The 20,733-nt window shown below is 46.7% G+C and overlaps 1 protein-coding gene and 1 non-coding gene across 4 annotated transcripts in view; one reads left to right on the top strand and one right to left on the bottom strand.

Moving 5' to 3' along the window:
• The window catches only part of DOP1B (DOP1 leucine zipper like protein B), a 137,631-nt gene that overhangs the window by 20,462 nt on the left and 96,436 nt on the right, over positions 1-20,733 (bottom strand). For all 3 annotated transcript variants that reach the window (XR_004668487.3, XM_008977670.4, XM_008977671.4), the window contains 5 exons: positions 19,986-20,123; positions 13,061-13,116; positions 10,146-10,250; positions 9,982-10,048; positions 3,632-3,776 (listed from right to left, as the gene is read on the bottom strand). Coding sequence is in view for 2 of the 3 variants with exons in the window: in XM_008977670.4 (XP_008975918.4) it covers positions 3,632-3,776; positions 9,982-10,048; positions 10,146-10,250; positions 13,061-13,116; positions 19,986-20,123 (511 nt within the window). In the remaining variant the exon portion in view is untranslated. The remainder of the gene's footprint in view (positions 1-3,631; positions 3,777-9,981; positions 10,049-10,145; positions 10,251-13,060; positions 13,117-19,985; positions 20,124-20,733) is intronic.
• Positions 15,252-15,357, top strand: LOC112438130 (small nucleolar RNA U13). Its single transcript, XR_003026610.3, has one exon. It is a non-coding gene; the product is annotated as a small nucleolar RNA U13 (small nucleolar RNA).

Here is a 20,733-nt window from a genome sequence, read left to right as displayed (position 1 = left end):
GCCCGACAACCATCAGTCTCATCAGTCTCCACCCTTTCTCTGACCTCTTCCCACCACTTTCATGAAGCTCCAGAGTCCTGGTCTTCAGGTCGCTGGGTCTAAGCCCACTCCCGTGGCCAAGGCCTGCAATCCCCTCGGGGCAGTGCCTTCCCAGACCTTTGCAGGGCCGTCCCCTTGTCTTTCATCTCTCAGCACAACTGTCACCTCCTTGGGGACATGTTCTGTAACACTCACAGTGGCCCTGCCCCACTCCCAGCCACTCCTTATCACATTACTCTTAACTTTCCTCGCAGTACTAAGTCCCACCTGAAATTCTCTTGGTAATTTACTTTCTTTTAGTCATTAAAAAAACTTTTTTTTTTTTGAGATGGAGTTTGCACCCTCTGTTGCCCAGACTGGAGTGCAGTGGCACGATCTCAGCGCACTGCAGCCTCTGCCTCCCAGGTTCCAGTGATTCTCCTGCCTCAGCCTCCCGGGTAGCTGGGATTACAGGCACACACTACCATACCTGGCTAATGTTTGTATTTTTAGTAGAGACAGGGTTTCACCATGCTGGCCAGGCTGGTCTTGAACTCCTGACCTCAGGTGATCTGCCCACCTCAGCCTCCCAAAGTGCTAGGATTACAGGTGTGAGCCACTGCACCTGGCCTTATTTTTATTTTTATTTTTTTTTGAGATGAGTCTTGCTCTGTCGCCCAGGCTGGAGTGCAGTGACGCCATCTCAACTCACTGCAACCTCTGCCTCCCCTTTTGTAGAGATGGGGTCTTTTTTTTTTTTTTTTTTTTTGAGATGGAGTTTTGCTCTTGTTGCCCAGGCTGGAGTGCAATGGCACGATCTCGGCTCACAGTAACATCCGCCTCCCAGGTTCAAGCCATTCTCCTGCCTCAGCCTCCGGAGTAGATGGGATTCCAGGCATGCGCCACCACACCTAGCTAATTTTGTATTTTTAGTAGAGATGGGGTTTCTCCATGTTGGTCAGGCTGGTCTTGAACTCCGGACCTCAGGTGATCCGCCCACCTCGGCCTCCCAAAGTGCTGGGATTACAGGCGTGAGCCACCGCGCCCGGCCTGAGATGGGGTCTTGCTGTGTTACCAGGATAGTCCTTTTTTTTTTTTTTTTGAGATGGAGTTTGGTCGCTCTGTCACCCAGGCTGGAGTGTAGTGGCATGATCTTGGCTCACTGCAACCTCCACCTTCCGGGTTCAAGTCATTCTCCTGCCTCAGCCTCCTGAGTAGCTGGGACTACAGATGCCCGCCACCATACCTGGCTAATTTTTGTATTTTTAGTAGAGATGGAGTTTCGCCAAGTTGGCCAGGCCAGTCATGAACTCCTGACCTCGGGTGATCCACTCACCTTGGCCTCCCAAAGTCCTGGGATTACAGGCCTGAGCCACTGCGCCCGGCCTGATTTGTTTTTAAATGGAGTATATCCCAAAGTGTTGGGATTACAGGTGTGAGCCACCATGCCCACTAACCAGGATAGTCTTAAACTTGTAGCCTCAAGCCATCCTCTCACCTTGGCCTCCCAAAGTGCTGGGATTACAGGTGGGAGCCACTACACCCAGCCCTGCTAACAATTTTCGTAGGAGTAATAATGAAAGATAACAATATTTGAACATTACTCTGTGGCAGGTACTGTGATAGTTTACACTGAAAACTGAAATGTAGTTTCTTGTTCCTGTATTAAATAAAACTGGGACCAAACATCTTTTCTCACGTTGTATTAAGCTCTATTGGCACTGGGCATACTGTCCTTCCCTGTGTTAAATGACACTGACAGTAGCAAAGAAAATCACTTGCCCCAAGATATGCTTAATCCTGAAAAAAAAAAAAAAGGATCATTTGTAATCACCTCAAGCGATCCGCCCACCTCAGCCTCCCAAAGTGCTGGGATTACAGGCATGAGCCAACCCTCCCAGCTTGATTTGCTAAATTTTCTTTCCATAGTTCTGCAAAAAGAAAAACACACATTCTCATCATCTTTATCCCACACAGATTTCTATCACCATGTCCAGGTAAATGGTCTTGGGGTGTTACTTTCTGGAGCCCCACTGAGGCTCAGTGAAGGTCAGCAGGGTGGCATACACATTGTGGGACACCAGCTAAGGGGTCCTGGTGTTTAGCACACACACATATTATGTTGTAAGAAGTCAAAACAGACAGTTCAGTCATCTGGCTATGGATACAAAGGAAGAGTCTGGGCCGGGCGCAGAGGCTCACGCCTGTAATCCCAGCACTTTGGGAGGCCGAGGTGGGTGGATCACCTGAGGTCAAGAGTTTGAGACCAGCCTGGCCAACATGGTGAAACGCTGTCTTTACTAACCACAAAAATTAGCTAGGCATGGTGGTAGATGTCTGTAATCCCAGCTATTCGGGAGGCTGAGGCAGGAGAATGGCTTGAACCAGGGAGGCGGAGGTTGCAGTGAGCCAAGATGACGCCACTGCACTCCAACCTGGGTGAACTCCAACCTGGGTGAACTCCAAGCTGGGTGAACTCCAACCTGGGTGAACTCCAACCTGGGTGACAGATCGAGACTCTGTCTCAAAAAAACAAAAACAAAAATCAAAAAACAAAAAACAAAGAAAGAGTCTGGGTGAATGAACACAGACTTGAGAAGGTAGTTTGCTTTTTCCTACGCCTAAACTTTTATTTTTTTTTTTTAACTTTCCAACATCTTTTCCCTTACCAGTTTTAATTAGATATAACTGACAAATAAAACTGGTATACATTTCAGGTTATAACATGATGTTTTGATATATGTTTTCTTTTTTCAATATTTCACCATCCCTGCTGATATATGCATACATTGTGAAATAACACAAGTTAAGACATGCATCACCTCATGTACTTTCTTTCTTTTTTTTTTTTTTTTTTTTTTTTTTTGAGGTGTAGTCTCACTCTGTCGCCCAGGCTGGAGTGCAGTGGTGCAATCTTGGCTCACTGCAACCTCCTCCTCCCAGGTTCAAGCAATTCTCTGCCTCAGCCTCCCATGTAGCTGGGATTACAGGCGCCCACTACCACGCCCGGCTAATTTTTGTATTTTTAGTTAAGATGGGGTTTCACCATCTTGGCCAGGCTGGTCTTGAACTCCTGACCTCAGGTGATCCACCCACCTCGGCCTCCCAAAGTGCTGGGATTACAGGCGTGAGTCACCATGCCTGGCCTCAAAGTGATGTTTTCTAAAGTTTGACTAACATCTTGTCACTGCTCTAAATACTTTTTTTTTTTTTTTTTTTTCCGAGACGGAGTCTTGCTTTGTCGCCTGGGCTGGAGCACAGTGGTGTGATCTCGGCTCACTGCAACCTCCGCCTCCCAGGTTGAAGCAATTCTCCTGCCTCAGCCTCCCAAGTAGCTGGGACCACAGGTGCTTACCACTGTGCCCAGCTGATTTTTTTACTTTTAGTAGAGACGGGGTTTCGCCATGTTGGCCAGGCTAGTCTCGAACTCCTGACCTTGCTTTATCTGCCCGCCTCGGTCTCCCAAAGTGCTGGGATTACAGGCGTGAGCCACCGCACCCAGCCTACCTTAAGTACTTTCTTTTTGTGGTGAGAACACTCAAGATCTCTCTTAAGGAAAAGCCAGAACCACCCGCTGACCAGAGGCACTATCAGCCAACCCATCTCCACCTACCATACAGGTCCTCCTCAGCATCAGATTCTTCTAGAGAGGCCTGAGGTTGGGCCTTCACTTCCAGGTTTCTGCTTAGCCAGCTGGTTTGCTCCAAGGAAGAGCCGGCAATGTTCCCCACAGCTTCTAGGATTTTCTGAGTGATTTCCTGAGAATAATCAGGAGGAAGGGGAAAGGAAGTTAATTAAGGAAAAGAATGTTAAGTGCCTAAAACAGCACTGTCCAGTAGAAATAAAATGCAGGCCACAGCTGTGAGCATATATGTACCATTAAGCTTTCTAGGAGCCACATTAAAGGTAAAAATAAACAGTTGAAGTTAAATTAATAATATAGGCTGGGTGCAGTGGCTCATGCCTGTAATCCCAGCACTTTGGGAGGCTGAGGCTGAGGCAGGGGGATCACTTAAGGTCAGAAGTTCGAGACCATCCTGGCCAACATGGTGAAACCCTGTCTCTACTAAAAAAAATACAAAAATTAGCTGGGCATGATGGCACATGCCTGTAGTCCCAGTACTCGGGAGGCTTAGGCAAGAGAATTGCTTGATCCCAGGAGGTGGAAGCTGCAGTGAGCTGAGATCATGCCACTGCACTCCAGTCTGGATGACAGAGTGAGACTTCGTTTCAAAAAAAAAATTAATAATGTATTTTATTTAACCCAAAATATACAAAATATTATCAACATGCACTCAATATAAAAATTATTAATACGCTAGGTGTGGTGGCTCATGCCTATAATCTCAGCATTTTGGGAGGCTGAGGCGGGCGGATCACCTGAGGTCAGGTGTTTGAGACCAGCCTGACCAACATGGTGAAACCCTGTCTCTAGTAAAAATACAAAATTAGGTGGGTGTGGTGGTGCATGCCTGTAATCCCAGCTACTTTGGAGGCTGAGGCAAGAGAATCACTTGAACCCGGGAGGTGGAGGTTGCAGTGAGCCTAGATCATGCCATTGCACTCCAGCCTGGGCAACAGGAGCGAAACTTCGTCTCAAAAAGAAAAAACAAAAACAACCTATTAATCAGATTTTGCATTCTCTTTTGTGTGTGCCCTAAGTCTGAAATCCAATGTGTATTTTGCACTTACAGCACATTCAATTCAGACTACCACATTTTTCTTTTTGGGAGGTGGTGGGCAGGACAGGGTCTTGCTCTGTCAACCAGGCTGGAGTGTAGTGGTGCAATCAAGACTCACTGCAGCCGGGCGCGGTGGCTCACGCCTGTAATCCCAGCACTTTGGGAGGCCGAGGCAGGCGGATCACAAGGTCAAGAGATCGAGACCATGATGGCCAACATGGTGAAACCCCGTCTCTGCTAAAAATACAAAAATTAGCTAGGCGTGGTGGTGCACGCCTGTACTCCCAGCTACTAGGGAGGCTGAGGCAGGAGAATCATTTGAACCCAGGTGACAGAGATTGTGGTGAGCCAAGATAGTGCCACTGCACTCCAGCCTGGTGGCAGAGTGTTGCGGGAAGTCAGCGACCCCGAACAGAGGGACCGACTGGAGCCGCAGCAAAGGAACATAAATTGTGAAGATTTCATTTTAATATGGACATCTATCAGTTCCCAAATAATACTTTTGTAATTTCTTACACCTGTCTTTAATCTCTTAATCCTGTTATCTTCATAAACTGAGGATGTACGTCATGGCAGGACCACTGTGATAATTGTGTTAACTGTACAAATTGATTGTAAAACGTGTGTTTGAACAATATGAAACCAGTGCACCTTGAAAAAGAACAGAGTAACAGTGATTTTTAGGGAACAAGGGAAGACAACCATAAGGTCTGACTGCCTGTGGGGTTGGGAAAAAAGAGCCATATTTTCCTTCTTGCAGAGAGCCTATAAACAGACGTGCAAGTAGGGAAGATATCGCTAAATTCTTTTCCTAGCAAGGAATATTAATATTAATACCCTGGGAAAGGAATGCATTCCTGGGGTGAGGTCTATAAACAGCCACTGTGGGAATGTCTGTCTTATGCGGTTGAGATAAGGACTGAGATACGCCCTGGTCTCCTGCAGTACCCTCAGGCTTACTAGAGTGGGGAAAAATTCCATCCTGGTAAATTTGTGGTCAGACCAGTTCTCTGCTCTCCAATGCTGTTTTCTGTTAAGATGTTTATCAAGACAATACGTGCACCGCTGAATATAGACCCTTATCAGTAGTTCTGCTTTTGCCCTTTGTCCTGTTCCCTCAGAAGCATGTGATCTTTGTTAGACCCTTATTATTAGTTCTGCTTTTTGCCCTTTGAAGCATGTGATCTTTGTACCTACTCCCTGTTCTTACACCCCCTCCCCTTTTGAAACCCTTAATAAAAACTTGCTGGTTTGAGGCTCAGGAGGGCATCACGGTCCTACTGATATGTGATGTCACCCCTGGTGGCCCAGCTGTAACATTCCTCTCTTTATACTGTGTCTCTTTATTTCTCAGCCGGCCGACACTTACGGAAAATAGAAAGAACCTACGTTGAAATACTGGGGCTGAGTTCCCCCAGTAACAGAGCAAGACTCCATCTCAAAAAAGAAAAAAAAAAAGACTCACTGCAGCCTTGACCTCCTGGGCTCAAGCCATCCTTAGGCTCCCAGGTAGCTGGGACTACAGGTGCATGCCACCACATCTGGATAATTTTTAAATTTCTTGTAGAGATGGGGTCTCCCTATGTTGCCCAGGCTGCAGACTAGCCACACTTCAAGTGCTCAACAGCCACCTGTGGCTAACGGCTACTATACTGGCCAATGTAGGTAAAATATACAGAGAACACAAGTCATCGCAGCACGCTGATGAAAAAACCATAAATTGTATTCAGTGGATTGGCTTTCTGGTTTCTCTAGGACCACGGGTTCTTCCTAGAAATGCATCTTTCAATAATATACAAGAAATAAAGGTCAGTAAGTTAAACTGACTCAGTGGGGTGAAGTGAGGAGTCATCCACTCTCAGGAGTATGATCAGTAAAGAATCTGGCTAGTAGCTGGAGAGACAGAAACTCAAAGCAGGCTTCTCAGCCAGTGTCATCAAGTGTCACCAGCTACGAGTGGCTATAATCCTTGACATCCGAGAATTTTATAATCCTGACCTCAACTGTGCCACACGGTTCCTAGGCTCAGCAGTTGTGTTGAGGTGTGAAGCAGGGCACACCTGCCTGCTGGGTGAGAGAAGAGTGCGCTCGAGGGAAGTGGCGAATTGGCTAACTTAGGCAGGGCTGGGTGTGAAGGGCACAAGGAAAGTCAGGAAAAGGGATTAGGGGCTTAGAGGAGTTCCCGTAAGGACTGATGAAAGCACTGAGTGGACGGGTGTGATATTGTGGAAATGTTTTTGGCCTTTCTCCCCATTTCCCAGCTATAACTCCTAAATTCCTTGGATTCTCCAAAGTAATACGTGTCTTAGATGGTTGTGGCTGGGGGCCCCCAGAGAACTTCAGCTCCCCAACCTCCAGGAAGGGGAGAGGGGCTAAAGGTTAAATTGATCACCAATGACCAGTGATTTAATCCATCATGCCTATGTAATGAAGCTTCCACAAACCCCAAAGTAACTGGGTTCGGATGAGCTTCTGGATGGCTAAACACGTGGAGGTTCCTAGAGGGTGGTGCCCTAGGAGGGCATGGAAGCTCTGTGCCCCTTCCCACGTACCTTGCCTGATCATCGCTTCATCTGTATCCTTTCTAATCTCCTTTATAATAAACTGGTCAGCCGGGTGTGGTGGCTCATGACTGTAATCCCAGCACTTTGGGAGGCTGAGGCGGCTGGATCACGAGGTCAGGAGTTCGAGATCAGCCTGGCCAACATGGTGAAACCCCACCTCTACTAAAAATACAAAAATTAGCTGGCATTGTGGCGGCCACCTGTAATCCCAGCTATTCGGGAGGCTGAGGCAAGAGAATCGCTTGAACCTGGGAGGCGGAGGTTGCAGTGAGCTGAGATCGTGCCATTGCACTCCAGCTTGGGCAACAAGAGCAAGACTCTGTCTCAAAAAAATAAATAAATAAATAAAATAAACTGTTCAATGTGTTCCCTGAGTTCCATGAGCCACTCCAGTTAATTAACAGAACCCAAGGAGTGGGTAGTGAGAACCCCAGTTTAGAGCTGGTCCGTCAAAAGCACAGATGAAACCACTTGGGGCTTGTGATTGGCATCTGAGGGGGTGGGGCAGTCTTGTGGGACTGAGCCCTCAACCTGCAGGATCTCAAGCTATCTCTAGGTGGGGAATGCCAGAATTGAATGGAATTGGACGGCGCCTATCTAGTGTCCACTGCAGAACTACTAGCTTGCTTGCTGGTGGGAAGAAATTCCCACACATTTTGGTTACGAGGTCACAGAAGGATTCTATGTTACGAGAGTGTGGTAGGAAAATCACACTTTGTTTTTTTCTATATCCTCAGTGGGGAAGAAGCATAGGGTGTCGCTCAAAACAGTAGGAAGGAATTAGTGGCGGGGAGGCCAGGTGTCATGAGACAGAAAGAAGCAGATGCCACCTGGTCCCCGCAACCAAAAGGAGCAGAGAAGAGGCATGCCAGCTGCAACAACGGAGGGAATGCCTGTGGCCAGAGCCCTGTCCAGGCTGGCTGAAGACAGAGGGGCCTGCTACAGGCAACAGGCCACGAAAGCAGGGAGGGCTTAGGTGAGCAAGTGCTATCCCAGCACCTGGACGTGCAGCATCGGCATTGTAACGTTTTCTTCTCTGGCTACAAGTCAAGGCCAAAGGAGGAGGCACTGGAATTTTCTAATTATGCTTTATGGTGTTTTTGTTTTTTTGTTTTTTGTTTTTTGTTTTTGAGACGAAGTTTCACGCTTGTTGCCCAGGCTGGAGTACGGTGGTGAGATCTCGGCTCACTGTAACCTCTGCCTCCCAGGTTCAAGCGATTCTCCTGCCTCAGCCTCCTGAGTAGCTGGGATTATAGGCATCTGCCACCAGGCATGGCTAATTTTTGTATTTTCAGTAGAGGTGGGGTTTCACCATGTTGGCCAGGCTGGTCTTGAACCCCTGACCTCAGGTGATCCGCCCACCTTGGCCTCCCAAAGTGCTGGGATTGCAGGCGTGAGCCACCGCACCCGGCCTACTGCACTTTATACAGTACTCTTGTGGTTCAGAACTGTGGACCTGAGGCTGTTTCTGGATATACCTTTCACAAATGCCAGGGATCATAAAGATTAGCAGTAGTATCGCCAAGGCTATAAATGTGATAGAAAAGCCAACTGAATCAATGTCTATAATGGTTTGCAAAACAGTGATTTTTCCAACTTCATCATAACTTCCGTATTTATTAGTTGGCATTCCCCTCTGAGTTTTCCTTCTCCTATGAGGAGTTTTATTTTTCAGTATTAAACAAATTGTTATGAGCATATATTACTGTTATAATGGGGGATAAGGCGTTTAAGGAAAGAAATCCATGTATGGAGGCTGGGTGTGGTAGCTCACGCCTGTAATCCCAGCACTTTGGGAGGCCAAGGTAGGAGGATCACCTGAGGTCAGGAGTCTGAGACCAGACCAGCCAACATGGAGAAACCCCGCCTCTACTAAAAATACAAAAAATTAGCCGGGCGTGGTGGCGTGTGTCTGTAATCTCAGCTACTTGGGAGGCTGAGGCAGAAGAATCGCTTGAACCCCAGAGGTGGAGGTTTCAGTGAGCTGAGACCGTGCCACTGCACTCTAGCCTGGGTGATGGAGTGAGATTCTGTCCAACCCCCTGGCCCCCCAAAAAAAAAAAAAAGAAAAAAAGAAATATGCATGTATGGAGATAGCTTCCTTTTTTAAAAAAATTTTTTGAGACAGGATCTCTCTCTGTTGCCAGGCTGAAGTGCAGTGGCGTGATCACAGCTCACTACAGCCTCAACCTCCCAGGCTCAAGGGATCCTTAGCCTCCCAAGTAGCTGGGACTATAGGTGTAGCTATCACACTAGGCTAATTTTTGTACTTTTGTAGAGATGAGGTCTCACTATGTTACCCAGATTGGTCTCAAACTCCTGAGCTTAAGCAATCTGCCCGCCTCAGCCTCCCAAAGTGCTGGGATTACAAGTGTGCGCCACCGCGTCCGGGGGGAAATAAGATTTCTTATTCCATTTATGTTTTACAGTGAGATCCACATACATCTGCATACAGTGTGGAGGGTGAGGGGTGTAGCTGTCAATTCCACAATCGATTGCTCAAGCATTACACAAGAACCTTCATCAGAAAACCCGGGCCCCGGGACTGTCCGAACTCTCTAGAGACAGTGATGGCAGAAGTAAGACTTGAGAACAAGTGCAAAGCTAACCTCAGATTCTGTCCAATGTCTCTTGTCTACCTGCTATCTGATATCCCCCAAAGGAGGACAGCACTGCTGGGGTAATATCATTTGGCTGAACCTCTTTCATATACAAACCTGCAGGTCTTTTTGGTCCTTCTTGTTTTCCAGGTTGGGAGTTCTTGTTACAAAGTCATTCAGCATGCTGTTGGGAGACAATCAGCTTCAGATTAAAAATGCTGCAGAAATAAAATATGTGCCAAGAGAAAATATTACACAACGACAATGTGGTGACATGATACCTGAGAAGCAGAAAATACCCAGGTGGGGCTAGATTCAACTGTACAGACTCTTTCAATACTCCCAACAGTGAAGAAAAGTTCTCTTGCAAGGCTGGTACTGGGAGCCTGTTTTTTTAAAAGATAGGAAAAATACTCAACCACGAACAAGTCAAAATACATTTATTTATAAGCATATTTAAGATCCTGGCAGTTGGAAAGCAAAGGGTAAACAGCATACCTCACTGACCTTTTTCTTTTTAAAAACTTACAATGTACATGAGCTAAACTTTGGTATTCTGGCAAACACTTGGAGTTTGGGAACCTGAAATCCTACTGCTGGCAGGTGAGATACTCCTGGTTTCTTTGTCTCTAAAATAAAAGCCTTAAATTAGATGATCGACCTTGACCTCTCAGGCCTTTCTTTTTTTTTTTTTTTTTTTTTTGGTGAGACGGAGATTTCCTTTTGTTGCCCAGGCTGGAGTGCAATGGCGTGATCTCGGCTCAACGCATCCTTCGCCTCCCAGGTTCAAGCAATTCTCCTGCCTCAGCCTCGCGAATAGCTGGGATTACAGGCATGTGCCACCACGCTCGGCTAATTTTGTATTTTTAGTAGCGACGGGGTTTCACCGTGTTGCCCAGGCTGATCTCGAACTCCCGACCTCAGGTGATCCGCCCGCCTCGGCCTCCCAAAGTGCTGGGATTACAGGCGTGAGCCACTGCGCCCGGCCTTTCTTCTATTTTATTTTATTTTATTTATTTATTTATTTATTTTATTATTTTTTTTTAAGATAGAGTCTTGCTCTGTCACCCAGGCTGGAGTGCAGTAGCACGATCTGAGCTCACTGCAACCTCTGCCCCCCGGGTTTAAGCGATTCTCGTTCTTCAGCCTCCCAAGCTGGGAGTATAGGCGCAGGCCAACACACTGGGCTAATTTTTTGTATTTTTAGTAGAGATTAGTAGGGTTTCACCATGTTGGCCAGGCTGGTCTTGAACTCCTGGCCTCAAGTAAATCCACTTGCCTCGGTCACCCAAAGTGCTGGGATTACAAGCGTGAGCCACCGTGCCCGGCTGATCTCTCAGGCCTTTCTAGCGCTTATATTCTGCTTCCCTGAAGTGGCTGGTAACAGAGCATCACCTGTCAGAAGGCTGCAAAGCATTAGGTCCCAGGACACTCACCAGGAAACTGGCCTACCCCGCTCTGTAGCTCTCAGGATGAGGATGCTGAGATCACCGCTCCAAAGCGAGGAAGCACAGTCCAGGCAGTGAAAGCTCACACTGCAGTCAGAGCGTCCCAGGTCCAAGTCCTGGTTCTCCAACTTACTACCTACTGTGTGACCTAGGCGGTTCCTCCTCTGCAAAAGGAGGATGACCAAATCTAACCTGCAGCTCCTGGGAGAGCTCAGCTGTCCCTCGGGCCACTACACTCAACATTCGCCAGCAACGCAATATATATTAGCTGTGATAGGACGGAAGTGACCGGCTCATCTTTAACTCCTGGAGGAAAGAACAACAATGATGCTCACGAGGGAAGTGGTCTGAATTTAACCCCACCCTGGTCATCTACCAGGAGGCCTCAATTTACCGTCCTGCAACTTCAGAATGTGGTGAGTGGGAATAACTATGTAATGTTAACTGTGTGAATCAAGGAGCCTGTGCCTGGTTGTTGGAGTTATTTACAGTGAGACTCCTGATGGCTATGTAGGGATACTGAGGCTTCCCTGAGAAGTGGTCTATACCCTCCCCACCCCCATTTTTTTTCCTTTTTGAGATAGAGTCTCATTCTGTCCCCCAGGCTGGAGTGCAGTGGTGTGATCTCAGCTCACTGCAACCTCTGCCTCCTGGGTTCAAGTGATTCACCTGCCTCAGCTTCCCGAGTAGCTGGGACTACAGGCATGCTGCCACCAAGCCCTGGCTAATTTTTTTGTAGTTTTAGTAGACATAGGGTTTTACCACGTTGGCCAGGCTGGTCTCAAACTCCTGGCCTCAAGTGACTCACCCACTCTAGCCTCCCAAAGTGCTGGGATTACAGGCGTTGAGCCACCGCACCCAGCCACCTCACCCTCATTTTCTGCAACGAAGAGCTGCAGCTGGGATGCGGCCATTGTAAGATCTGAATGAGGTCCAGTAAAGCTTCTTTTTCATCCATGGGGAAAAACCTGCGGAATCTCCTTTAATGCTCTCTTAGCTGAGACACCTAATACATATATATTAACTTAGCAAATCAAAGCAGATACCTCTCCACATAAAACATGGGAAGGCACACTGAGAACGCCACCAGAAACAATCATTTTGCCTTTTTTTTTTGAGACAGAGCCTTGGTCTGTCACCCAGGCTGGAGAGCAGTGGTGAGGTCTTGGCTCACTGCAACCTCCGCCTCCTGGGTTCATGCAATTCTCCTGCCTCAGCCTCCCGAGTAGCTGGGATTACAGGCGCACGCCACCATGCCGGACTAATTTTTGTATTTTTAGTAGAGATGGGGTTTCACCATGTTGACTAGGCTGGTCTCCAACTCCTGGCCTCAAGTGATCCGCCTGCCTCCACCTCCCAAAGTGCTGGGATTGCAGGTGTGAGCCACCGCGCCTGGCCCATTTCTCCTTTTTCTAAAAGAGGTCTTTAACACTTCCCTATATGTGGTTTTTTTCTTTTTCTGTATCAATTTAATGCAAATCCAAGCCTTTTAAAGTTTAACAGGCCTCACATAAAGCTTCGCTCATATAAAGTGTTCAAAATATGCTGCACAGATTTTAAGATGTTAACTCTCTGGAGAAGGAAAAGCATAGATCAATACCTTGGGAAGAAATTATGACAACTTTAAGATATTTTCTGAACAATGGCTCTCTAGTAGTCTAGAAATAAAAACAGATATTTATTATGCATGCTCACTGCAATAGCATCTGTATTTAAGGAAGTTTTTGGAGGACGGGGGACTGTATTACCTTTGGAGAAAAGCATAGCAAAACTGCAACACAGGAATGTCCACTAGGGGCGATTTCTGAAAATGAAAGTAAAACCAATTACTCCGAGTTGGTGGGAAATAAGGCTAAAAGAATTCAGATACAAAATGAAACAGATCTATAGCCTAACAAAGCGAAGATTTTTGACTAAAGAATCTTTCAGATATAACAACAGACATGATAGTGCCCATCATGTACAATTAAAACAAGTGTGTCCTATGAGTCCCCAAATCATTCGCGTCCCCTTAGACTTCTACAGTGATCTCCCACCCTGTGCACCTACTTTACATTCCAGGCGTCAACAGGCATTTAGGGAAAATTGGCACTGTAACCGAACTTCCCAAACAGAAAGCTAGGGCCAGTGTTGACTCCAGTGAATGCATATGATTACCAAGAGGCAAGAAAAAATTCTAATTCTTCTTTCTTTCTTTCTTTCTTTCCTTCCTTCCTTCCTCCCTCCCTCCCTTCCTCCCTTCCCTTCCCCTTCCCTCCCCCCTTCCCTTCCCTTTCCTTTTTCTTTCTTTGCATTCCTTCTTTCCTTTTTTTTTTCTTTTTACAAGAGTCTTGCTCTGTTGCCCAGGCTGGAGTACACTGGTGCAATCTCAGCTCACTGCAACCTCCGCTTCCCAGGTTCAAGCGATCCTCGTGCCTCAGCCTCCCAAGTAGAACCACTGCACCCGGCCAAAAAATTCTAGTTCTTAGTTTAGAAGATGACTTCAAGCCCAGCTCTGACAGCTTCCCCAAAAACCCTGTGGCTGGAACTACTTGGAAACAAGTTCTAAAACACATATTTTACCCCCTCCTTGCTTGTAAAAAGCTATTTGCAGCTATTAATTAACTAAACTAACCACAAAATGTAGTTTTGTTATTTGAACCGCCAAAAATCAGTCAGCTAGATAAAATCCGGTTCCTTTATAGCCCAGGAAAGACTAGAAATTGCAGGTATTTGTAGAAATTCAAGTAATGTGAAGGAATACAACCTAAACACACTCGCTCTGGCTGTCATAGCCTCTGCAGAGCTGTCTTCAGGACCTCGAAGAACCCCTTGGTTCTATGGCGACCAAGCCTGCAGCAGCACAGACCGCCCTGTGGAGCGCCATTCCCACTCCTAACATTTATGGACAAGAATGAAAGGAGGCCGGGCACGGTGGCTCACACCTATAATCCCGGAAGTTTGGGAAGCCAAGGCGGGTGGATCACTTGAGGTCAGGCATTCAAGACCAGCGTGGCCAACATGGCGAAACCCCATCTCTACTAAAAATACAAAAAAATTAGCTGGGCATGGTGGCGCAAGCCTGTAATCCCAGCTACTCAGGAGGCAGAGGCAGGACAATTGCTTGAACCCAGGAGGCAGAGGTTGCAGTGAACCAAGATCACGCCACTGCACTCTAGGCTGGGCAACAGAGCGAGACTCCATCTCAAAAAAAAAGAAAAAAAAAAAAAAGCCCGGGCGCAGTGGCTGACGCCTGTAATCCCAGCACTTTGGGAAGCCGAGGCGGGTGGATCACGTGGTCAGGAGATCGAGACAATCCTAGCTAACACGGTGAAACCCTGTCTCTACTAAAAATACAAAAAATTAGCCGGGCGTGGTGGCGGGCGACTGTAGTCCCAGCTACTCGGGAGGCTGAGGCAGGAGAATGGCATGGACCTGGGAGGTGGAGCTTGCAGTGAGCCGAGATTGCGCCAGCCTGGGAGACAGAGCAAGACCTCGTCTCAAAAAAAAAAAAAAAAACAGTGAAAGGCAACAGGATGACCATACGTTCTTGGAAGATTGGGAGACCTGGGCCAGATCCCCAAGAAATACTGTGGAAGTCATCGGGGTCCTTTTACATTCGAAGCCTTAAGCACTGACTGAGCTCGCTCCATAACCTGGCCTCGCAGTGCTGTTATTTTTTAGGATGGCTTCTCTTCTCTTCTCTCTTCTTTGCCAACCTAAAATATAGGAGGACTGAGGGCAGGAATTGCTTTTTCCACTATTTAGCCTCCACGACACCACTCAGTGCACATAGAGCATTGTCGATAAACACTGGAACGAAGGAAGAGACCAGGAGCTGGAGGATAACTGACTGGGTGACGCCCAACGGCCAGGCCCTCGGGGCCTGGACATTTCTATAGGGGGCTGCCCCGTGTCATATGTGAGGCTGAAAAAAATGGCTGAAAAAAAAGTCTTCCGATTCATCTGCAGTTCATGAGTGTGATGATTGGGTGTTCACGCACATGGGTGATATGTGCCACCCTCAAACCTCGTTACAATGGTCGGCACATTGTCTGATGTGAAAAAAAGAAAAGCCTTTCTTTTGTTTTCAGACAGGGTCTTGCTCTGTACTGGAGTGCAGTGGCGTGATCTTGGCTCAATGCAGCTTCAACTTCCCTGGCTCAAGTGATTCTCCCACCTCAGCCTCCCAAGTAGCTGAGGCTACAGGTGCATATCATGCCTGGCTAATTTTTTTTTTTCTTTTTAGAGTCAAGGTTTTACTTTGTTGCCCAGGCTGGTCTTAAACTTCTGGGCTCAAGCAATCCCCCTGCTTCGGCTTCCCAAAGTGCTGGGATTACAGGAGTGAGCCACCCTTTAACACTCTAAAATCATAATATCTATCTACCTACCTACATCTATCTATCTATCTACCTACATCTACCTACCTACCTACATCTATCTACCTACCTACATCTAACTACATCTATCTCTCTACCTATCTACCTACCTACCTACATCTACCTACCTACCTACATCTACCTACCTACCTACATCTACCTACATCTATCTCCCTATCTACCTACGTACCTACATCTATCTACCTACCTACATCTACCTACCTACCTAACTACATCTACCTACATCTATCTCTCTACCTACCTACCTATCTACATCTACCTAGCTACATCTACCTACCTACCTACATCTATCTACATACCTACCTATATCTATCTACCTACCTACCTATCTACATCTACCTAGCTACATCTACCTACCTACCTACATCTATCTACATACCTACCTACATCTATCTACCTACCTACCTACATCTCTCTACCTACCTACCTACATCTACCTACATCTATCTACCTACCTACCTACCTACATCCATCTCTCTACCTACCTACCTACATCTACCTACCTACCTACATCTATCTATTTACCTAACTACTTCTATCTATCTATCTATCTATCTATCTATCTATCTATCTATCTATCATCTATCTACGTATCAACCTATTTTTTTACGTGTTTGTCTGCAGTTCTTGGTTCATAACTCCTGCCCTCCTCTGACCTGCCCCAAGGCAGGACTCTAATCTGACTACGGTTCATAAGACCCTCATTCTGGAGAGGGTCCTGTCCCACACCCTGGAGGAAGCAGTGCTGTGCAGACAGGCCAAGAAGAATCTGAACAGGCAGGCCCTGCTGGGTTTCCCCAGTCACTGTATTAAGTATTAGATCACACTCTTTTTGTCCAATCACACTTCGACACGGTTGTCCATGCTTTAGTCATACCCATCCAATGAAGTTTCCATAAAAGGCCCAAGAGGACTGGGTTTGGTGAGCTTCCAGAGAGCAGAGCACATGAAGGTTCTGTGCCCATGGAGGGCACAGGAGCTCTGCACCTCTTCCCCCATACCTTGCCCTACGCATCCCTTCATCTGTATCCTCAGTAGTAGCCTTTATAATAAACCAGTAAACGTGTTTCTGGAGTTCTGGGAGCTGCTCTGACAAATTAATTGAACCCAAAGAGGGGGTTCGTGGGAATCCCAACTTGAAGCTAGTCAGTCAGAAGTTCCAGAGGCCCAGACTTGTGACTGGTGTCTGAAGTGAAGGGTGCTCTTGGGGACTGAGCCCTCACCCTGTGGGATCTGACACTATCTCCAAGTAGATAGAGTAGGAATTGAATTGGAGGACACCCAACTGGTGTCCACTGCGGAATCAATTGCTTGCTTGCTGGTGGGGAGAACTCCCCGCATATTTGGGGTAAGAGAAGTCTTCTGTGTTGATTGTTATGTTGTTGAGTGAGGACACAGTTGAGTTGTTTTTTTTTTTTCCAGATATAGAACTGTGTTAGTCCTCTTGTGACTGGCTTATTTCATTCAACTTAATGTCTTCAAGGTTCATCCATGTTGAGGATCTGACATCCATGTTGTGTAGCACGTGTCAGAATTTCATTCCTCTCGAGGCTGAGTACTAACGTGCTGCACGCACAGATCTCACTTTGTTATCCGCACACCCACTGAGACACACATGGATTGCTTCCACCTTTTGGCTGTTGTGAATAATGCTGCTATGAACATCGGTACACAAACACCTGTTCAAGTATAGCTATATTTTTTAATAATCACTTTTTCCATTGCACGAATTTTCTTTTTTTTGGACAGGGTCTCACTCTGTCACCCAGGCTGGAGTGCAGTGGCTCAATCATAGCTCACTGCAACCTCGAACTCCTGTGCTCAACTGATCCTCCTGCCTCAGCCTCCCAAGTGGCTGGGACTACAGGTGTACACTACCACACCCAGCTAATTTTTAAATTTACTGTAGAGATGATGTCTCCCTACATTGCCCAGGCTGGTCTCGAACTCCTGGACTAAAGTGCTAGGACTACAGGCATGAGCCACCATGCCCGGCCCCCCTAATTTTCATTTAGATTATTCTTAAATTTTTGCTAACTGTATGATTTTAAACTGTTTGACAGAAGGCAATTATTTCAAGATTGAAATAAATCCCTGGCTTTTATTAAATTAGTTAATTAAGAGCAAAACAGCTCTGCTGCTTTCAATGATGAAGACTGCTTTGGTAAAAACAGAAATAGAAGACTGTAAGGGAATGCAAATATTAAACCACACAGCTTGCCCTGTTTTAAACCCACTGTGTATAATTGAAGAAGCTCTCTAGACAACATGGGCCCTCCAGGCTGCTGTAATGAAATTGAGCAGAAAAATTACAAGGAACTTCTCGGTTCAATGACATCACCCTGAAGGTTTCTGTTTCACAGCAGCCAGATGAAATCTCCTCTTTCTCAGAGTGTCTATCATTAGTTATGTTCTCTGACATTTATTTTCTACCTTTATAAAAAATTATGCAGCCAGGCATGGTGGCTCTCGCCCATAATCCCAGCACTTTGGGAGGCCGAGGCAGGAGGATTGCTTGAGCCTAGGAGTTCCAGACCAGCCTGGGCAATGTGGCAAACCCCGTCACTACAAAAAATATAAAAATTAGCCAGGCGTGGTGGTGTGCATGTGTGGTCTCAGCTATTTGGGAAGATCATTTGAGCCTGGGGAGGTCGAGGCTATGGTGAGCTGTGATCGTGCCACTGCACTGCAGCCTGGATGACAGTGAGATCCTGTCTTAAAAAAAAAAAAGTTTTAAAAAAAATTATGCAAATTTTGGCCAGGCACGGTGGCTCACGCCTGTAATCCCAGGACTTCGGGAGGCCAAGGCAAGTGGAGTTCAAGACCAGTCTGGCCAACATAGCAAAATCCCGTCTCTACTAAAAGAAAAAAAAAAAAAATACAAAAATTAGCCGGGCTTGGTGGTGCGCACCTGTAATCCCAGCTACTCAGGAAGCTGAGACACGAGAATCACTTGAACCCCGGGGGCGGGGTTGCAGTGGGCTGAGATTGCACCACTGCACTCCAGCCTGGGCGACAAAGTGAGACTTCATCTCGAAAAAACAAAACAAAACAAAACAAAACCAAAAGTTAGCCAGGAGTGATAGCATGCACCTGTACTCCCAGCTACCCAGGAGGCTGAGGCACAAGAATCACTTGAGCCCAGAAGGTGGAGGTTGCAGTGAGCTGAGATCGCACCACTGCACTCCAGCCTGGGTGACAGAGTGAAACTGTGTCTCAAAAAAAAAAAAAAAAAAAAAAAAAGTTACACAAATTTTAATTTGCCCTTGACAAAGACTCTCTCCTTGAGCTGATTCTAGCTAGGCTCCTCTGAGCCCTCTGCTTGACAAATGATTCTGTCCACCCCCACAGCCCCAAACAACACTAGCATGGATCCCTAGGATGGGGACATCAGTCCTCTTCAAACACTTGTCCGAGAAAGCTCAAGGTTGCCAAATAATTTACTGTTTGTTCCTGCCAACACCTGCAGAGAGACCCCTGACCTCCCTTTCTTAGAGCATTTTCTTTTAAGTTTACAATGATAAATACTTTCTCTGTCACTTTGAGATGTGTATGTGTCTCCCACAACCTAGGAATGTGTTTCTCAAGGACCTGGGAGCCATCCCTTTGAAACAGAATCATCAAGAAAGACAGAGTCTCGATCTCCCAGCCTCTGTGGGAGGGTAGGAGCCTCATTTGGATAAGCCCCAGTTGGCAAACCCAGATGGCCTAATCACATCTATGGACTGAGCAGCCTCCCCACCTGCTCTTTTGTAATTTTCTACTTCTCCAACTCTCCTTAAACTTCCTGCTCCTTCCCCCTCCCTCCTCCCTCATCCTTTCCCAGTCATCTCCACACAAATCTAAACTGAACCCAACACTTTCCCTTACCGCAGTGGTTATTGAATCACATCTGTCTTTACCATCTTTCACTAGAGTCTGGTTTTGTTTATCTTTGGCATCTTTATGGCTGCGAGCTCCTTGAGGCAGGTGCCATTTCCTCTTTCTAAAGATTTTATTCCACTTGGTGCCCAGAAGGCGCTAACCCATGTACCAGGCAGTGTCCTCAGCAGCAGGGTACAAGGAATGAGAGCCCCTGACCTCAGGCAGTTCCCAACTTAAAAAAGAAGCACCAAATCTTCATAGGTCTCCCCCAAAGCACAGCAAACAGCACCTCCACTTCACTACCCCAAGCATTCCCACTAGCTCTTGTTACCTATCCTTCCCTCCCAAACACGATTTATAAGGAAGTAGAGTTATGACAAATGCCACCCACTAATCTGCAGAAGCCCAGAGGCTTCCCCAGGCTCCTCACCTCATCACCCCCTTTGACTTGGGGTGGCCTCTTCACCACCTCCTTCACCAGGTGCAGCAGCGTGTCAGTCTGCAGGGTGCTGAGTGCACACACCAAGTCGACAAGGGTTAGCTGGGATGCACTTGCCGTTGGGATAATCTGCCAAGAAAAAAAAAAGTTCCTTGAAAGCTTATAGAGAGAAAGTAAAAATAAGGATGGCACATCCTTATTGTATTCTACAGTACTTGTCCCTGGAGAAATCAATCTGTTTTCATCTCTTTTTTTTTTTTTTTTTTGAAACACGGTCTCACTCTGTCACCCAGGCTGGAGTGCAGTGGTGCGATCTTGGCCACCACCACGCCCAGCTAAGTTTTGTATTTTTAGTAGAGATGAGGTTTCGCCATGTTGGCTAGGCTGGTCTCAAACTCCTGACCTCAGGTGATCTGCCCGCCTCGGTCTTCCAAAGTGCTGAGATTACAGGCATGAGCCGCCACCGCGCCCGGCCTGTTTTAATCTCTTAAACAAACATTTCCTATTGAACTAGGTAAAGGCTCCACCCATGGGAACAACATAATTTGATACAAATTAGGAATAAAGGTGCAGGCCATGATGGGGCTGTAATAGTGGTATGTTTGAATTTAGTAGAAAGCATTTTAGAAACAAATATACTAAATTTGAAGGAAACAAGAGATGGAATCAAAAATACAAAGACAGGAAGAAAAAACAGATAAACCAGGCTCCTATTTGCTAGCCTTGGAAGGAAAGCCCT

The sequence above is a fragment of the Pan paniscus genome, chromosome 22, assembly GCF_029289425.2.
Source record: "Pan paniscus chromosome 22, NHGRI_mPanPan1-v2.0_pri, whole genome shotgun sequence".
In the NCBI taxonomy this organism is placed as follows: Eukaryota; Metazoa; Chordata; class Mammalia; order Primates; family Hominidae; genus Pan; species Pan paniscus.
Note: the sequence above shows the minus strand (reverse complement) of the source record. Positions and strands in the feature narration are given on the sequence as shown.